General features: G+C 29.3%; 2 protein-coding genes across 2 annotated transcripts; both read left to right on the plus strand.

Moving 5' to 3' along the window:
• LOC131844442 (1-acyl-sn-glycerol-3-phosphate acyltransferase beta-like) lies at positions 1 to 6,461 on the plus strand. Its single transcript, XM_059193336.1, has 5 exons — positions 1 to 191; positions 3,790 to 3,923; positions 4,124 to 4,305; positions 5,359 to 5,527; positions 6,289 to 6,461. The coding sequence occupies exons 1-5, from the start codon at positions 1 to 3 to the stop codon at positions 6,459 to 6,461; spliced, it is 849 nt and encodes a 282-aa protein (XP_059049319.1).
• A 4,309-nt stretch (positions 6,462 to 10,770) lies between these two features.
• Positions 10,771 to 18,215, plus strand: LOC131844324 (1-acyl-sn-glycerol-3-phosphate acyltransferase alpha-like). The gene is made up of 5 exons (XM_059193181.1): positions 10,771 to 11,261; positions 11,693 to 11,826; positions 12,697 to 12,878; positions 13,572 to 13,740; positions 17,212 to 18,215. The coding sequence occupies exons 1-5, from the start codon at positions 11,071 to 11,073 to the stop codon at positions 17,382 to 17,384; spliced, it is 849 nt and encodes a 282-aa protein (XP_059049164.1). The 5' UTR covers positions 10,771 to 11,070; the 3' UTR covers positions 17,385 to 18,215.
• The last annotated feature ends 599 nt before the right edge of the window (positions 18,216 to 18,814 follow it).

Below are 18,814 nucleotides of genomic sequence, written 5' to 3' on the forward strand. Positions count from 1 at the left end.
ATGTTGGACAATGCGCTTGTGTTAATTATTGTGTGTGTTTTTACATTTCTGTGTTGGAAAATAATACAAAAGGAACCCAACGCGATCCAGTTTAATTATAAATTTGCATTATACTACATACATTGCTCTCTAGTCGGTTTTTTTATATGGCCCGTATTTTTATTCAATTTAAAAGATACAAAAAATGCAAGGTGAGTATTTCAATATTTTACATTAAAAATTACATCTACCCATTACGAAAATTTCATAACTGACATTATTTTTATAACGATGCGAAAAACTCTGTATGTATGGAATTTATAGCATTGAGAATCCCCAACAGCTGGAAGTTTGGTCCTTGTATTGTTCGAAGTTGAATATCAATATGAAAAGAGATGAATGCTGTATAAATAAAAAATTGTGGGGTTTATGGATGATATTTGAATAGTGGTCCCGCCTACGATAATAGTTTATATTGAGAGGGTGCCAGTGAAATATAGAAGAAGCTTTTTAATCAACGGGCTAATTTAAATTATATTTTTTTTTGGAAGGCCGCACATAAAGTACCTATTAATAATGTACAAAACTTTATTTATAATAAACATTAGTATATACCAATATAAAATTAAATTCGAGTAAAGATTTCCTATATCAATTTTAATACAAACAATAGTACTGCATGTTTGAACAAGACGCTGACAATTTAGTAACTCGTCACAAAAACATGTTTAACGGGTTGCAAGCGGCCCGGGGGCGCGTCTTGCTCATCCCTGAACTGGCCCATTATAATATGGGTTCCTCAGTAATCAGTCACGATGGTTTTCAAGGGGAAACACGTGGAGATGACCCGACATAGTACATGATCACATCATGACGCGATTCTACGAAAATGACATGATTAATTTTTAGTAAATTCATGACGCTAAGGTGACAGACTTAACTTCATGTTCATCTTGTTATCCTTCACTGGTACCCCGATAACACATATTGTTAGCGAAGCGAAAAATGTATTCTCAAATCATTGCAGTGGTTTCGGAGTATACTTTACTCCTAGCAAAATTTGTCTGCTTATATTAGTATAGTGTACCGACGAAGTGATATATAAAAAGGGATGTCGTTTTGATCTCTTCATACGAAAGAAAAACACAGTAGACTAAAAATATACTGTCGGCATTACGTACTTTAAATAGACTGACGTGAATACTGGGGCATACAATACCTACTTATGTTTAATTTGACGAATGTTAAGAAAACCAAAGATATGGGTTTGGAACCAGAATATCTGGCATTTTGTTATTCTTGTTGTCAGTTAGCGACATAGATTTCTTGTACATACATTATACATAGCAAAAGATATAATTATATATAAAAGTTCATACCACTGAAATCTAAGACGTCACAATTGCTAGACGACAATCAGGTCATGTCAAATCAGTCAAGGACGATCACTTCCTCATCTGTAGTTGATATAATCAAATTATTGACCTTAAACCCGAATTTTCTATTTATGTAATTATGCCTACATATTCTGTTATCATATTTATACAAATAAGTAGTTGTAATAGGTACATATGACGTAGAAGTGTTCCTACATTGTGATAACGACATGACACAAAACAGTGATTAGTTACGAATTAATGTTTCTGTAAACTTGAATGTAAATAATTATCATGTTGATATTATTAATAGTAAACAATTAAATACTTTGCATACAAAGTTGATAACTTATATAATTATAGAACGAATTTGAAATGATTGCGTATTATAATACATATTTTTTGTATACCTATAGATATTTATATGGTTTTTACGTGTCTAAAATTAATTTACGTACCTACACATATCTATTATTATTCAAACGATAAATTTTAAATAATAATATATACAGATCTCAAATGTCATTAAAATATATAATATCTATACAAATACTTTTAAAAATACTCATGAATATGGTTCACATATTTATCACACAATTTTAAAATTGCGAAAATTTTCACTGTATAGTCATTGTGTACCTATCTACCGTGTTTTTCTCATAGAAACAATTAAATCATAACGAAATTTTAGGTATTGATTATAATTATACCTAACCTTAACTATTGTATTTCTTTCTTATCATGTATTATTACCTTTATCTTATTGATTTTATTTTGGATGATTAATACTTTCATATCACTTAGGTAGATAGACGTCAAATATGAATCATTCCATGTATTTAGTTATTGTTACAAAATTATATTCGCGTTAGATAATGAAATATATTTAGGTAGTTTATTATTACATAATAAACACATTTTTATTATTTTGTTGCAATAATTTATAGTAGGTAAAACAGTCATAAAAGAAGTGTCTATTCTACATTTATCTTTTCATCATCAAGATTTTATTATACTTATTAAAAGCCTAGTTTTTACCACCACCACGAATTAAACGAACATATACTGATTTTGCCGAATATCAAATATTGGGTAAACTCCCGTCCCAAACATCGATTATTCGTCGGCACTAAATACATTTCGGGTATTTGTTTAACTTTCCAATAAGTCGTTTCACGACATGCATTATTTGTTCATTGTTTGTTATGTCAAATTTTGATTGAGCAGAATGAAAAGTCGCCAAAAAGTGCATTCTAAATCGAATATGTGCATACTAAATAATATCCCATTATTAAAAAATAAATTTGATGTGAAATCATAAAAGTTTTATTACATAAAACGCCATCTAATCCCAAGTTAAGCAGCGTGAGTGATGGATACTGTGGGCACTGAACAACTTATATAAATACTTAAATAGAAATACAATTGCAAATACACTAAAGTTGCCTCTTTTTATATATATATATGTATACTATACATATTTGCCTCTATAGACATACAATGCCGATTTTCAGTCAGCCCCTCATTATAAAGCTTTCACATTTATGCGGCTTAACGGCATTTCCAAGTTTACATGTGAAACTCTAGACATTAAATATAAAAAGCCGCCAAAATGCGAGGCGGTAACGCACATCGTCAGGGATTCCGAATGAGCACAAAATATGTAACTATAATAAAATTATGCTATTGCAATAGCTAAGCCCACAACATACGTATAACCGTTTTATTATCGGCCTACTTAAAATAGAACAAACACCAAATTTTAAGTAAAACCTACTAGTATGCGTTAGTCCAAACCGCATCTAAATTACATTAACCCGTTTCTGATATCAGCACGCACGCCTCATATTTCTTCAATGTTCAGACAGCGATCCGTTTAGAACATATACCCCTATATATATGTATATATAATTAGATTACATTATGTATAATATAAACTATATTATACATAGTACTATACTAGTAATAAATAGTAGGTACAGTAGGTAGGTCTGTGTACTAGGTACCAATATAATTTAAAAGTCTGTAAAGTTATTCGTATGTTTATTTTATTTCGCAATCACATACGGGTTTGAATAAAATTTGCTATGATGCCTATTATCTAATAATATACAAGATCAAAAAATTAAACCAGTCACAACACGGACCACCAAAATTTCTCTAATCACGAATAAATTATTATAGCTAACACTAACACTACCCGCCAGTTCATGATGATATTCGTATGTGACCACATGAAACACACCAGCTTTCAAACAATTATTAAAATCTATTAGATTTCGAGAAAACTTGCATAAAATATTGTTTAAACAGAAATTAAATAGAATATCCTCCTTTTTATAATTATGTTTAAAAGGTGTTGCATGCCATACAGAAAGGATAACAGATGTACGTAATATATAGACTACTGTTAATACAATGAAATTATTTCCAGAATAGGTGCTGGACTGTTAAAACCAGTAACCAAAATTATTGGCATAAAATGGAGTTTTCGAAACGAAAACGTAATAAGAGAAGAGAGAGGAGCAGTTGTAGTATCCAACCACCAATCATCACTTGATATTTTAGGTAATCTACCTTCTAAGTATAAAAAGAGTTGTACGAAAGCATTGTACGAAAAGCATTTTTAAAACCGAGCAAGTGACGCCCCAATTTTGCAGTTATTTATTTTATTTAAAATATCAAAGCAACAACTCGACTATTCAAAATAAATATGTAGACCATAAGATCGATAATATATTGTGAGTACAATGAAATGCATATTTCAGGAATGTTCCAGCTGTGGCATATAGCAAAAAATATGACAGCTATAGCGAAAAAGGAAATATTTTATGTGTGGCCATTTGGACTGGCTGCTTACCTCGCAGGAGTGGTGTTCATTGATAGATCAAAAACTAAATATGCATACGACGCCCTGAAAGTGACGTCGGATGTCATGGTTAACAAGAAGGTATGTCATTGTTTACATAATTACTTACAAAACCTTTACAATATAATAACAAAAGTACCTATATCTATTGTATAAGGTCTCCATGTTATTACATTATTAGTAATAAGTTGTTTTAGTGACAAAGTTCACAAATGTTTAATTATATGTAAACTCTTTAGGACTTTGTGACATAAGGTCACAGTAAATCATTTATGTTTATGCAAAATGTTTGAAATTCAATGTTATTGTCGGATATTTATCTAATTACTAATACTAATAAAAATATTTCATACTTAATGAAAGTTTGTAAATAAAACTTGGCTAATTGCAATCAGAATATAATATAGCTCTAATCATTATAATAATAATATATATAAGTAAATCTAATCCTGTTGCTAGATCTCTTTACCTACAATGAGCTATATTTACAAATTTTTAAATTGAGTTAAACAATTAACAATTTAAAAAACTAAGGCATAAATAAAATACAAAATCTGTTTTGTATTTTTTACATAACAATTATTAAAAATAAAAATTTATATTCGTATGTTAGTACTCTAAAATATTCATCCAATTTTTATATAACTTTGGTGAGCGTTCTGCGTATACTGGGACTTCTGGTAAAGAAAATCCTTGTAAATTGTTCTTTTATTATAACGGATTCAATTGTCATAAAATAAGGTATACCTATATGAAATGAAGATGGTTATTAACGATTTGTCGAGTCAGTAAAAGTATCCTATATAACCAGAAAGATGTCACGTGCAAAAGTTATTGTATTATATAAAAATCTTTGCCATTTACACGTCCGACTTCCGTTTTCATAAAAGATTTGAAAAGATATATAAAAATATAAGAATAAATCCATTGTAGAACTCGTCTACATTTCTCCTTTATACATAGATAGATTATAGCTGCCTCTCTCTAGCTAGCCTAGAAGGTTTCTATAGTTAATATGGCTCCTTTATATATATATATATATATATATATATATATATATTTAATTAGCTTATCTCTGTTTCTTTGAATAATGTAGATATGTCGGTAAGAAGTCATTAATAATATACATTTCAGACCAAAATTTGGCTGTTTCCTGAAGGGACAAGAAACAAAGATTATTCAGGCATGTTGCCATTTAAAAAAGGAGCATTCAATATGGCCGTAGCAGCTCAAGTCCCAATAATACCTGCAGTTTTTTCGCCTTACTATTTCATTAATAAAAAGAAACATATATTTAACAAAGGTAAAAACTATTATTTATTCATAATTAAGTTTCATTATTAATCATATTCATTATCACCATACTTTTAACACCATACTATTTCAATAATAAAAAGGAATGTATATATCAGGAAAATACAATAATTAACCATAATTAAAGGTTAATATTAATCATCTTCGTCATTATCATCACCGTAGTGGTAAATCACAAATTACATTATTATGGTGAAAGTTCATATTTTAACCATTGCCTAATTGCCTATATACATGAATGATGCCATGAGCGTCAACGCATCATGTGATTTTCATGGCACTCATCCGTTGCCATTCCGAAGAACTAATATGATACCTCCGTACCCTGTAATTTCACTGATAACTACTTGGAGGCTGAAATAGGTGATATAGGGGTACCACCCACGTATGTGAATTTATACAAAGTCACGTCACTTGTTGATAATGTATATATGTATAATAAAATCTTTTTTGAGGAGCTCCCTAAAATACAGAAAATAAGAAATAATATTCTTACCTCTTATTATATCTGCATTAGCAGAAAAATTCATACATTTTTGTAGGAAACAAGCTGAGGGTCCAACTGATAAGTTTTCATGCCGATAGACTAAGTGGTCATGCCTCTTATCCTGTAATTGCACTGCCTTATACTGCCATCTTTCACCCGAAATACCACTTAGAAAGCAGCTTGCTTAACGACTGAAGTAAGTAGAGAGAAGTACCCACGTAGACGACTTTTTTTTAAAGTCTACCTTTGTAATTTCATTACAGGTCATGTGATAATTCAATTCCTGGATCCAGAACCAACGACAGGTCTGACCATGGAAGACGTCCCAGACCTCATTGAAAAAATTCACACAAAAATGATGGCGGTATATAAAGACCTCGAAAAGGAAATAATTAACGACTTGCCAGCTGACTATCCTTACACGCTAAAAGGATAAGAATATGATTAGTATCAAAATGCCAAAAGATTTATGGTGGAATATAAATTTTAGGTACTTGAACTAGCGGTGATTACTAAAGAATACAAAATACGTATTCCAAAATATTGATACTTTGATGTATCGATATTTTTAGATCGATTAGTCCGTGAAAAAGAAACATATTATGATCTCTCGTCAAACTATTTGTTTTCTGCATACGTTACTTGAAACTATACTCATATTTTGCAAATAATCCAACTAAATACACCTATATATACGGGGCACAAGCGGTTATGTTCCTTAAAAATGGTTTTTACTTTGTATCGATATTCATAAACTTTTTGACACCAATGTTATAAAAATATAATAGATGACTATTTGCAATTAGTCTACCTAGTAGAAGGTAATGCTAGGTAGAAGTCACGATTATAATTCTACTAGCAGACACAGAATACGTCCTCTTGCCCGGAAAAGCAGCATTATTATTATTATTATTACAAGGTTTATTTGTGTTATCTTACTATATAGGAAAAATCTGTTGCAATATACACACAAAATTTCATCTAAATGGATTCAGTTGTTTAAGAAAAGTTTACAAAAACACCTACAAAAGATTATTACACTAATATTATCTATATATTTTAAGATATGTCCTTACTTATGGTATTTGGCAACATATACAAATACAAATACAAATCTTACACAGATTAGGGACTTTTTACACTATCATGTTTGTAGGATCACAATATATACATTATGACGTAGACATATGGATAGAGTTATAAACAAATATGATCTCAATAGTCTACATTGGATAAGACAGTGTTCACCTAAAACATTTTAGTTATAATGCAATAATAGTTTCTTAATTTAATAGATTGATCCTATAAAATTGTGTAATGTGCCCCTACCTGAACTAGAAGGTTTATTTACTATTTAATAAAGCGTAAAAACAAATTATATATATATCTAGTTGGTATGTATTATAGAATATATTTAAGTGAACATATATACATAGATATACATAAGTAATAGCATGAGAGTAAATAATATTAAGTAATATAATATATCGTTTTAAAATATAGTTTTCACAAATTATATTTATACATATCTAAATAGTCGATATGTATAAGTACGAAAGCATCAAAGTTAAGAGTTGTGATTTTACCATTTTATAATAAGCTAAATTTACAACGAGGAGTTATTTTAAATATTCGTCTACATAAGTAGGTAAGTAAAATATTTATTTATTAATTTTAAAGCAATAACTGGAAGACAACTAAACTACTGTAAACAATCAATTCTTGATGTTCTGTATTAATGTATTTACGTATTATTGCTATTATTTTTATAAATAATATAGTGGTTATGTAAAAAAAATATATTTTCTAAGTAATAATAAAATAATCGATCTGAAATTCACTCTTGACTCTCGATCGATAATATTATTTTTATAAGACACAATAAGTATAAATTACTTTTACGTATTACTCCCGAACGTAATACTTCATTTCGGTTATTGTTTCGGCTAATTTACAAACGAATCCGGAAGGTTAAGTGAACTATATTATACCTAAATTTATTTTGAACATATAATTATTTTATAAGATAACTATTTCCCAAATTGTTAAAGTTAAAGTTTAAAATTTCCTCGATATACGAAATCATGACTTCAATTATCTAGTTTCTTATGAATTGTGGATTGTATATCTTACATAATTTTTTTTTTTTATTAAGTGGGTACAATACCATACCATACAATACCCATGCTACAAATTTAAATAAAAGTATTACATTTCCAAAGTTTTATTTTATTCCAAGTTCTTCATAACCACATAAGATTGTTATATACTTATTATGTGTATTAGCTATATGTAGCTTGTTTCTGTGCTTTCTTGTTATATGGCTTGCATGTGTAATGTGTTATCATCTACATATATTGCTACGTAGCTAGCCGTGGGCAATTTTGATGGTAGGATTCCAGAATAACCCACTCATGATCCATTCCCACAACATCAACTGTTGAGGAAGTCGGTTATTTATATGTACGTTATTTATTAAAGGATTATATCAAGATATCATGATTAATAGTTTTGTGTGAGTATCTTTGTTAATACGACGATAATAACCTATTTCGTAAGTGTAGACTTTCTTCCGAGCTAAGAATAATATTACAATCTCCAAATTTATTTCACAAATTTTCTATACTTATGTATTCGACGACCTTGGTGGTCTAGTGGTTTAGTATACCTATTACTCACTAAACGAATGACGAGCGTGCATGGCAATAATCCTAGGTTTATCATTTCCCATCAGATGAGGTAAGACCAAGCGCAAAACCACTAATAATAAAAAAAAAATGCTCATGCTCGGGATTTTCATTTAATGTTAGACATAGACACACATATAAATAATTATACATTGTAAATAAACTGGCTTTTAAAAATAAGTAGAAGATCTAGGGTATATACTGAAAATTATGATATAAAAAATTTTACGTTCATAAGCGGCTAAAATTTCCTACATGAATAAATGATTTTTGAATTTGAATTTATATAATGTTATCTTAACTTATACGTCTATATCATATTTTCTATCCGATATTATAGCCAGAATGATTTTTCTAATAATTACTGCCTTATGGTCTACCATATACATTACCTGAACAGCTATTATTTGTTCTCTTTATATATACTTACAGTTATTAATACACTTCCCTTCACATTATATTAAAATACAGAACAACACGATGTTATCCTTCAACATAAAATACTAATGTATTCCAAAAGCCTTCTGTAATATGTTTCAAACGAGTTTATTCTATAAATCCCTTTCTATTCATTTACCTACCCCTAAAATTACCTTATTAATTATTAACAAACCCACTTATAAATATATCTAAGTACCTACCTATTAATACGTAGGTACCTATATAACTTACAAACTTTTTAGATATACAACTGGGCAACGGAGAGGAGGTGATTATTAGTAATGGGATCTAATAGTCTAATTGCTAGCAATGTACATGTCTTTTATATTATCGGCCATCCGCCTACGAACTGACAACAGTGACGAATAATATGACAAAATGAGCATAAAGTCTAAATCAGTGTGCATCATCATCTTGGCAAATTCACCAGGCAATTATCCTAGTTAATTTATTGGGCATCCTTGCACTAACGGGACACATCCTACACTAGTAGGTACAATTAGTTCTCATTACTAATCATTTATGCCCTTTTCCTTTATAGTATACCTACAGTTATAGCTACAGTTATATAAAAACCCCGTTCTGTCTCTAAAAACAAATTAATCACTAATCTCATCAAACAACGGCAGAAGGGTTTTTTTGTGGCATTACGCAGAAAGGTTCCTTGAAATTGCACAGTACGCTAATATAATATAGCATTATTCTTTAATATCTAGAACTTTCACCTAGGGAATGTAACTGGATGTCCTTCATACAGGTCATTATAATGACCTAGTAAGGACAGCATTGACATAATGTTATATTGAGACTTAAATGTTGTATCTGTTTCTTCTTTTTTTTTTAATATACAATCGATTTGTTTACATAAAAATTTTAAATTAGTATAATTTAAAAAGTGAAGATATAGTAGATATAGAACCTTAGTTAAGTCCATTTTTGTAACTGTTTTTTTTGCACAATAACTTATTATTATTATTATTATATAGCTTCTAGAGTGTGATAGTGAATCTCTAGCGTAGGCAAATGTTACAATCGTAAAACAACACAAATAAATCATGTCAAATTTCTTACAATAAGATATAAAAAAATATACAAGTTGCTGTAATTACGTAGCTTCAAGAAAGATACTAAAATTTTTATATAATATAACGGAGCTGTAAATAAATTTTATTCTATATTTATTTTATTTTATTTCATATACATTCTATACAACTTACATTTCATGAAAAATAATATTTAATCTGTGTATGTTGTCAACTTCACAATAAACCGCTGTCATTGTCAAAGTGCCATCAATCAAACTACTTTTTTAATTCCTTTCACGGCCATGTGACAATCCCATGTAATCCTATTATGCTTTAATTTTTAACTATTTATAGGATAAAATTGTGATGGTTTCATTTTTTTATTTCAATGTATATAGGATAATCGTAAAATAATAATCTAATTATTCTTTTTCTTATGATTATCTTCCTCTTTGTCCAATATTCAGAATAATATTAGAGTTCTTTAATTTAGATTATAAAGACTTTGAATATACTATATACCCGAATACTAATTTGGCAACACAGTACATGACATTTGACACAGTCTGTTTGACAGCAAGACTAACAGAACGCAAACAAATTAAAATTCATATTGATATAATCAATCACATTTCATTTCAATTTAGTTACATTCGGTCGTTCTGCGATCTGATTAATCGCACTGTTACATTCAAAAATCCATATCGGAGATTTATTGAATTTTACTTTAATTTTCAGTTTACTTAATATTGTGTTTGAAATCATATATAGTTTGTGCGCGAATTATCGATTTCTGTCTCGATTCCTTATAATAAAAGTGTGCAAACCGGCAAGAAGTGTAATTTCACGTATATATCTTGAATACAAGTTATTTCAATAAAATATAATAAATATGTGGCATAAAATTATATACATTTGTATCATTACTTTGGTGACGTACATTTTGAAGCAACTGTTTTCAGAAACGCCAAATTTTATAAAATTTAAATCTAAATTTTTCATTTTCTACATTTGGAGTTCTATAATTGCTATTGTGTTGCTACCGTTCTTCGTGTTTAATCCTAAAAATGTGAAAAACTCATTGTAAGTACTTAGTAAAATTGATAATTATCAAAATTCATTATTATTTATATATATTCTATATTTGATTAGAGTATAAAATTCTCCACATGTTTGGGACATCATCATGTCATAGAAAACTCTAATAATTTTTATTGTAAGTTGCATCTATCCTATTGCTTTACTCTACTAAACCTTGTTATTTTCTATTCTAAATGTACGACGAAAATATTGATTCTCCTATTTCAGCATTTGAAAATTATATCACTGTAAATCAAATCCAAAAATCAGCATTTATGAAATAAGTATTGTATATTTTATTAATAGCTTCTACATTTTAAATTCCTAGATGTCTCTGTTATTTTCTTTATGTATACTTCTTTAGCATAATCTGATATATTTATTAATATGTAATAGTACAACACTGATAATTTAAAGAAATCATTGTTTTACAGATTTGCGTCGCAAATAGTGAAACATATAACTAAAGTATTAGAAATCAAATGGCACTTGCGGAATGGTAAAGTACTTGCCGAGGACCGCGGAGCTGTTGTTGTGTCTAATCACCAATCTACTATTGATATTTTAGGTCTGATTTTTTACATAATGCTATATTAAATTCAATGCTCATTTTGTATTAAAGCCTATATCTTAAACTTGTTCAATGACTTCTGTGAATGTGAGTCACTGTGTGACTTGTATATTAATAGGTTTCAATAATAAAGTGACAATTTGTTAATAATTCTGAAGAGCCACTTACACCTATGGAAATAGGTGAAGGTCCATATCCAATGGTATATAATATTTAAATTACTTGTAAATAGTGCTTGAATACATACTTATTAGAAAACATTAAGTATTTACTTAATAAATTATTCTTATAAAAAATAAAATCTCGTAAATACTTAATATATTTTTATACAAATTATAGAATATAATGTGCCACATTGATTAGTACACAAAGTATCCTGTGTAATAATATCTGCTGTCAGCCTTTTGTACATTAATAATAAATTTATATATCACTAGTTGTATGTGTGACTTTGTCTACATGGAGTTTTGCAATATACTTTATTTTTCTAAAATAAAATGTATTTCTGCAATAAAAGAAGCCTAAGTTACTCATTATACCTGTCAATAAAAGTACAGTCAAAATCGGTCCAGACATTTCAGAGATTAGCCAGAACAAACAGACAGACAGGCAAAACATATAAAAATATTTTTTGGAGTATGTACCATATTTATATTCATATGCATGTAGTAAAAAATGGTTATTTCAATATTACAAACAGACACTCCAATTTTATTTATATGTATAGATTAAAATTATCCAAACATATATGTGTAATTAGATAACAATTGCACACAAATTCACAAACATTAACACTATGAAGAAGTAAGATTTATATAGTAGCATTAGCTGCTGTTTTGTAGTATATTGTATATAATTGAATTTTAGGTATGTTTAACATATGGCATGTAGCAGATAAAGTCGCAGCTATAGCAAGGAAAGAGATATTTTATGTCTGGCCATTTGGACTAGCAGCATATCTTGGAGGAGTTGTCTTCATTGACAGAAATAACTCTAAGGAAGCATACAAACAACTGAAAGTGACTTCAGAGGTTATGATAAAAAATAAGGTATGATATGATAGTATTGTTACAATAAACTTGTATAATATTCATATAGTTTAGAAAGTCTTTCCATGTTATGAAGCAACAGTGAAAGATCAAGTTGTTCTATGTGTGTGTTCATCATCAGCCAAATTATCAATTATTATAGTGTATTAATTATACCTTATAATGTAGGCACTATGCCTGCAATCAAATAAAAAATGAATTACCATAGGTAAACTCAAAAGCCTTCCTTTACTACAGAATTTCATGGTGTTAAATATATTATTGTAATACATGAATTTTATGTTATGGTAGAATTTAATTAGTAAAAAAATAAAAATTATATCAAATTTTATTTGATTAATGTAATTAAGGTTTTATAAAGGCATATTGTAACTGAAGTGGTTACAGCTGTTTTTAAAAGCCAATTAACAGCAAACTAAATATTTGCATTTAAACACGATACAAAATGTATCAAAAATATAATAACATTAAAGTCTCAAAATTCCACCATTATCATAATACCATAAGTATTATAATAATATTTATATTCGATGTAGGCAACATTGAATATGAATATATTCTGCCCTGTGTAACTTCTACTTATTATTGTAATTATTAATAGTAGTAAAGTAATTATTGAGCTACTTAAAATAGGTCTAAGTTCTTCAACATATGATTCCATACTTGATATTTATAAGAACATATTAATTACAGACAAAAATCTGGCTATTCCCTGAAGGAACAAGGAATAAAGACTTCACAAAATTGTTGCCATTCAAGAAAGGAGCATTCAACATTGCAGTTGCGGCACAAGTGCCTATCATACCTGTTGTCTACTCACCTTATTATTTCATAAACAGAGACAAAAACATGTTTAACAAAGGTAATTACTGCATATCTATTATATATCTTCTAGGTTAAATTAAGAAATAATTACAAAAATATTAATTCACGTTTGTATGGAAAATGTCAACATGTCATATTTCCAGATTGTTTTTTTAACTTTTGTTTAATTACTGTGACCTTGCTACCTTATCTATACTAATATTATAAAGTCGAAGAGTTTATTTATTTGTTTAATTATTTAATAGAACGCGCTAATGTTATGGTTTATTGATTTCAATTGAAAAATGTAGTAATGTAGTTTTGGATAGACCATACATATATCGAGAAAGCCTATAAGGACACATAAACATCACGCTAAGACCCATAATGGAAGAATGGTGATTAAATGAAAAACGCGGATAAAGTTGCGCTAATCAGCTAGTATTGTATACGTAATTTAATTGTAACAGTAGTGTACATGTAATAACACTAAGCAGTAGTACCAAAATGTATTCTGTTAAAAGTTGAATAAGAGTTCGACCGGATACACACCCTGACCTAACTTTATTTCCTAAACTGGTCTGGCGTATAAACGAACCTTAGACCTTATTTGCGCAAAAACCCACCGCTGTACCATCGAGGTCATCTATATATATGTATAATGTAAAGTTAAGAGTTGAAAGTCACATTTTGCCAGAATTTTACAAGGTCTATTTTATAATTAACGTTTACATCTACAAGTTTACTTAACTAGTTTTATATTTAGACAGGGCCCTTAATCAAGGGCATATTTATTCGCCTCTCTCCATTTAACTTATGAACGATTTTAACCTACTTTGCCTTTAACTCTGGACAGGGGGCGGGACACATGGTTCATTTCAAGTTTTTTCCTATTTTACTGATGTAACCTGTTTGTCCAACTAGTTACGTCTTACAACATCTCAGGGATATAAGGAATGATGTGTTGTGGTGACACATTGGATTTTACTCCATCACCAGAAGGATAATTAATAAAGAAAATTATAGTAAAGCCATTATAAATAAGTAATATTTAGAGTGACTTACCTATGAATGTAGGTACGTAGGCACTTCATGAATATAACCAGTAAATAATATTGTTAGTATCCCTATAAAAATACTAATTATAATTAGATATACTGTATTACTATATAATAATAACCCAGATCAATTTGCGTCTTAGCTGAGGTTGTGGTTTAAGTACTGTGAAAACCTAATAGAAATAGCTAACTGCACCCTTCTATTATTATACATTAATAATTACATAGTAAGTATATATAAAACACACTCAGACCAATAGGTATAAAAAATCATGAATAGAAATATTTGTATGGTGCGAGATTTGAACCCGCGACTATCGGAAGTAAGGCGGTTTGCTAAATTATTAAACCTCGATTGCCGTCAATAGACATTATGTAATATGATACTAAATATATAATAATTCAAATATGTGGTCTCTGACCTTTGGCAACGAGCACTACTAAAGATAAACAAATCGTATTCACGTTATTGACTATTGTATTCTGACTATTACCTAATATTTCTTTATAACCACAGCTTCAATCATATCAAAATATCTTTAGTCATGTATTACAGAAACTTTATAATAAAGTCAAATCTATATCGTCAGTTCTGAAAGTAGTTTGAAGCAAGAAGAACAAGAAACTACTAACTATAGTCCACCAATGGCTGCACTTGTTTAGTATTTTATAAAAATTCATTCAATTACATTAGCATAATTGACTAAAAGGTTTTCATTATTACTGCTATTCGAAGCTGCTCTTGTTATTTATATAGATACTTTATTATCTAATCATTAATCGGCGGAACTTCTACTTTGTTAAATAAAATAAAATTCCATTATGCTATGGGTCAATTACTCTTTAAGTAACAGGTTAATTTTTCTTTCTTTTTTCGTGATCTTACTTCCTATTAAATGGAACACCTGAACCAGAGGTTTTTACTCATGTAGGAGGAATACCCAGCCGATTACGTCACGTTCACTTCTATGAATAATGCATATGTCGTGGCCAAATCGTAGAATTGATCATATCATAAAGTTTTGTTACTTTTTTCTGTTTACATTAGAATAAGAAGTGTCTAAGTATTTTAACATAATATGAGCTGATTTATATGCAATGTCTGAATTGATGTTGAGTTCAATCAATATATATAGAATTAACATAGTTCTATAAATAAACTAAATTAAATCTTCTATCAATGAGAAATTCGTATAATACAAATAAATATACGGGTATTTCATAATATGTTCAAACATCACAAGGTTATGACCTTGTCATATTTAACAGTTAATTATTCGCCTCCAGTGATGCAAATTCTTTATATAAAATACAAAATATCAGCGACAAACATAATTAATAAAATAGGGAAATTTTATATCATAAATACTGTTTTCCTGATTATTAAAATATTTTATTTGTCACTATATTTGTATTCGTAATAAAAATATGATGAGAGTAATAATCGAAAAACAAATAAACAAACCTTGAACGTTAAGTGATATAAGTAATAGGCAGCAGTAATTGTTCATTAATGAATTTATAGTATTTTTTGTAATATTAATATTTCACGACAGGGTTGATTACTTCTTGATACTTAATATACAGTATTATCCGTACCCTTCCTACTAGGCATATGTATTATGCAAGATAATTAAAATAAATATCTACTGTTTTGGATATTCTGTCTGCATATATGAAGAACAAATGTCAAGTAAGTGTGATTACTTGACATTTGTTCTTCATATTCTTCACATTTCGCCCAATTTACTTAATATCCTATTCAATTATAGCCTATATGTATTTTGATGTATAAGTTGTAAAGATTCATCAAAATCGGTTCAGTCCTTTTTGCGAGAACGAGTAACAAACGTCCACCCATCCTCACAAACTTTCGCGTTGTAGTATTAGTAAGACGAACAAAAATGTGAAGCCACAACTGAAAACGCAGATGTTCTTGATTCTAGATGTTTAAACGGTCATACTATTTTTAGGCGACAGCGCAGTTTATATCTAAATATCCAAAATTCCCATTAAATTAATTCGTTTATTATTAAAAGAATATCGGTAAACAGCTCACTGAAGATAATTTTCATCGTCCAATTATTTTTTTATATCATAAGCTGTTTGTACAGTGTTAAATAATTAATACATAGTCATATGTAGTCTTAGGCATTCACTTTAATTATCAGTTACTATTTAAAATTTTATCGACGTAAATTTAACCGCTCGTCTTGTTGTCTACATACTTCTGCAGACAATCAGCTTGTTTGATAAATTGTTTCCAGATTTGAATGTTCAGTAAAAAATAATATACCATTTTAATTACATGGTACGGAGGATGACAAATTAGTATATGGGTATCCTGTGATATGACAGTGTTGGTGCTTATGTGTTTACGTAGCGGTTACCACAATCCAACAGATGGGCCGTCCCCTTTTTGTTATTTTAATATCCTAAAATCCAAATAAAGTTTCATATGTATATTTCAGGTCATGTCGTTATCCAATGCCTGGAACCCGTGCCGACAGAAGGTTTGACCATGGATGACGTGCCAGATTTAATAAACCGTGTCCGTAACACAATGGACGCCGTGTACAAAGAACTCTCAAAGGAAGTGTTAAGTGCGTTGCCACCAAACTACCCGCTTGCGACAGTAGACTAAATCAATCTACTGCGGCATGTACAGAGTTTGCCATCCTTTATAGTTGGCAGCACTTATTAACTATTGTACTTTATCTCATTGGTGTATCTTAATTGTGGTATTATGTAAGCGTACACCGTGATTCTATTAAGACTTATGTCTGATTAATTCAGACAACATGCATTCATATCTGTGATTGTACCAAAATTTTATTACAGAATGTTCTATATTTTATTAGAATTGTTCTGAAACAATTGGATCAGTAATTGTTTTTTTTTTAAATCATATTCAAATTTTCACATTGCCATTATTTAATTAGTTTTTATAGGTAGAAATAATTAATTATTAAGATGAACATAATGTCAAACAAAAGTCGATATTCGTTAGGAAACAGTGACAATTTGTTGTCGAGAAAGAAAACAACCATGTTCACAGTACTTAGGTAAATGCGTGTGCGCAATAATTTGTGCCGCATAACAATCTTTTCATTACGACACAACTCGCCCAGTTTCTAGTTTGTATACAACGGGTGCACTATTGTTTATAACTTGAAATTGCGTTGTGCTTGCTTGGAGCTGAATAACAAATACTTGATAACGCATGCTGCGTTTAAATGCAATCGACTTTTTACGTTAGCGTGCGTGACATTAAGTACTATGACGGCATAATTAATTGGGAAACAAGTGTAACAGGGATGACTAATACCTCAACTGTGACAAAGTAGTTAACGTATTTTCTTTCTTGTCACAGAATTACACCTTTTATGGTTTAAGTAACAGACTAGAGAAATATAGTAGAAAGTTTTTTCTTGTCTATTTATACCTACATTACATGCCAAAATTGTTGTAAGATTAACCACTACATTTTATAAAAAAGGGATGATTTCACTTTACTTTCATTGTGATATTACATTTTTAATATTGATGATATAACAGAGCGAAGTAGCATTAACTTTATAAATGTTACCAATTAGAAATTGGCGGTTGTTGTTAATTCTCTACATCAAGGGTCAGCAACCTTTTTACTTAACGAACCAATTTAAATGTTAAAATGTTTTGGCGGACCGCACTTATAGTACCTTTTAATAATTTACAGAACTTTATTTATAATAAACATTAATATTATAAAAAAAAGTATAGATTTTCTATACAAATTTTAATGCAAACGTATTGCAAGTTTAATGATTTTATTATAATTAATTTATAACAATACACTTATGGGAAAAAGTCGAAAAACCAATAAAATTATAGAAATGCTTGGCAGGAATAAACATGCATAGCCGACCCGCGGGTCGTGTGTTGCTCTACCCTGCTCTAGATGAACTTCACGTATAGAAAACGTAACTTATTTCTGATTCTACACCGAAGTAATAGCAGAGTAGGCGAAATAATAGCAAGCTCTCCTTGAATCTATATAAAATCGACAACAACTGCTGACACGCAAATACTTAG

This window comes from Achroia grisella, unplaced genomic scaffold (assembly GCF_030625045.1).
Source record: "Achroia grisella isolate CSIRO2021 unplaced genomic scaffold, CSIRO_AGI_Agris_v1 utg402, whole genome shotgun sequence".
NCBI classification, from domain to species: domain Eukaryota; kingdom Metazoa; phylum Arthropoda; class Insecta; order Lepidoptera; family Pyralidae; genus Achroia; species Achroia grisella.

Coding starts and splice junctions, on each gene's coding strand:
- LOC131844442 (XM_059193336.1), top strand. CDS start 1: ATGTTGGACAATGCGCTTGTGTTAATTATTGTGTGTGTTTTTACATTT. Junction 3,924..4,123: donor ATCATCACTTGATATTTTAG/GTAATCTACCTT, acceptor TGCATATTTCAG/GAATGTTCCAGCTGTGGCAT. Junction 4,306..5,358: donor ATGTCATGGTTAACAAGAAG/GTATGTCATTGT, acceptor TATACATTTCAG/ACCAAAATTTGGCTGTTTCC.
- LOC131844324 (XM_059193181.1), top strand. CDS start 11,071: ATGTGGCATAAAATTATATACATTTGTATCATTACTTTGGTGACGTAC. Junction 12,879..13,571: donor AGGTTATGATAAAAAATAAG/GTATGATATGAT, acceptor TATTAATTACAG/ACAAAAATCTGGCTATTCCC. Junction 13,741..17,211: donor CAAAAACATGTTTAACAAAG/GTAATTACTGCA, acceptor TGTATATTTCAG/GTCATGTCGTTATCCAATGC.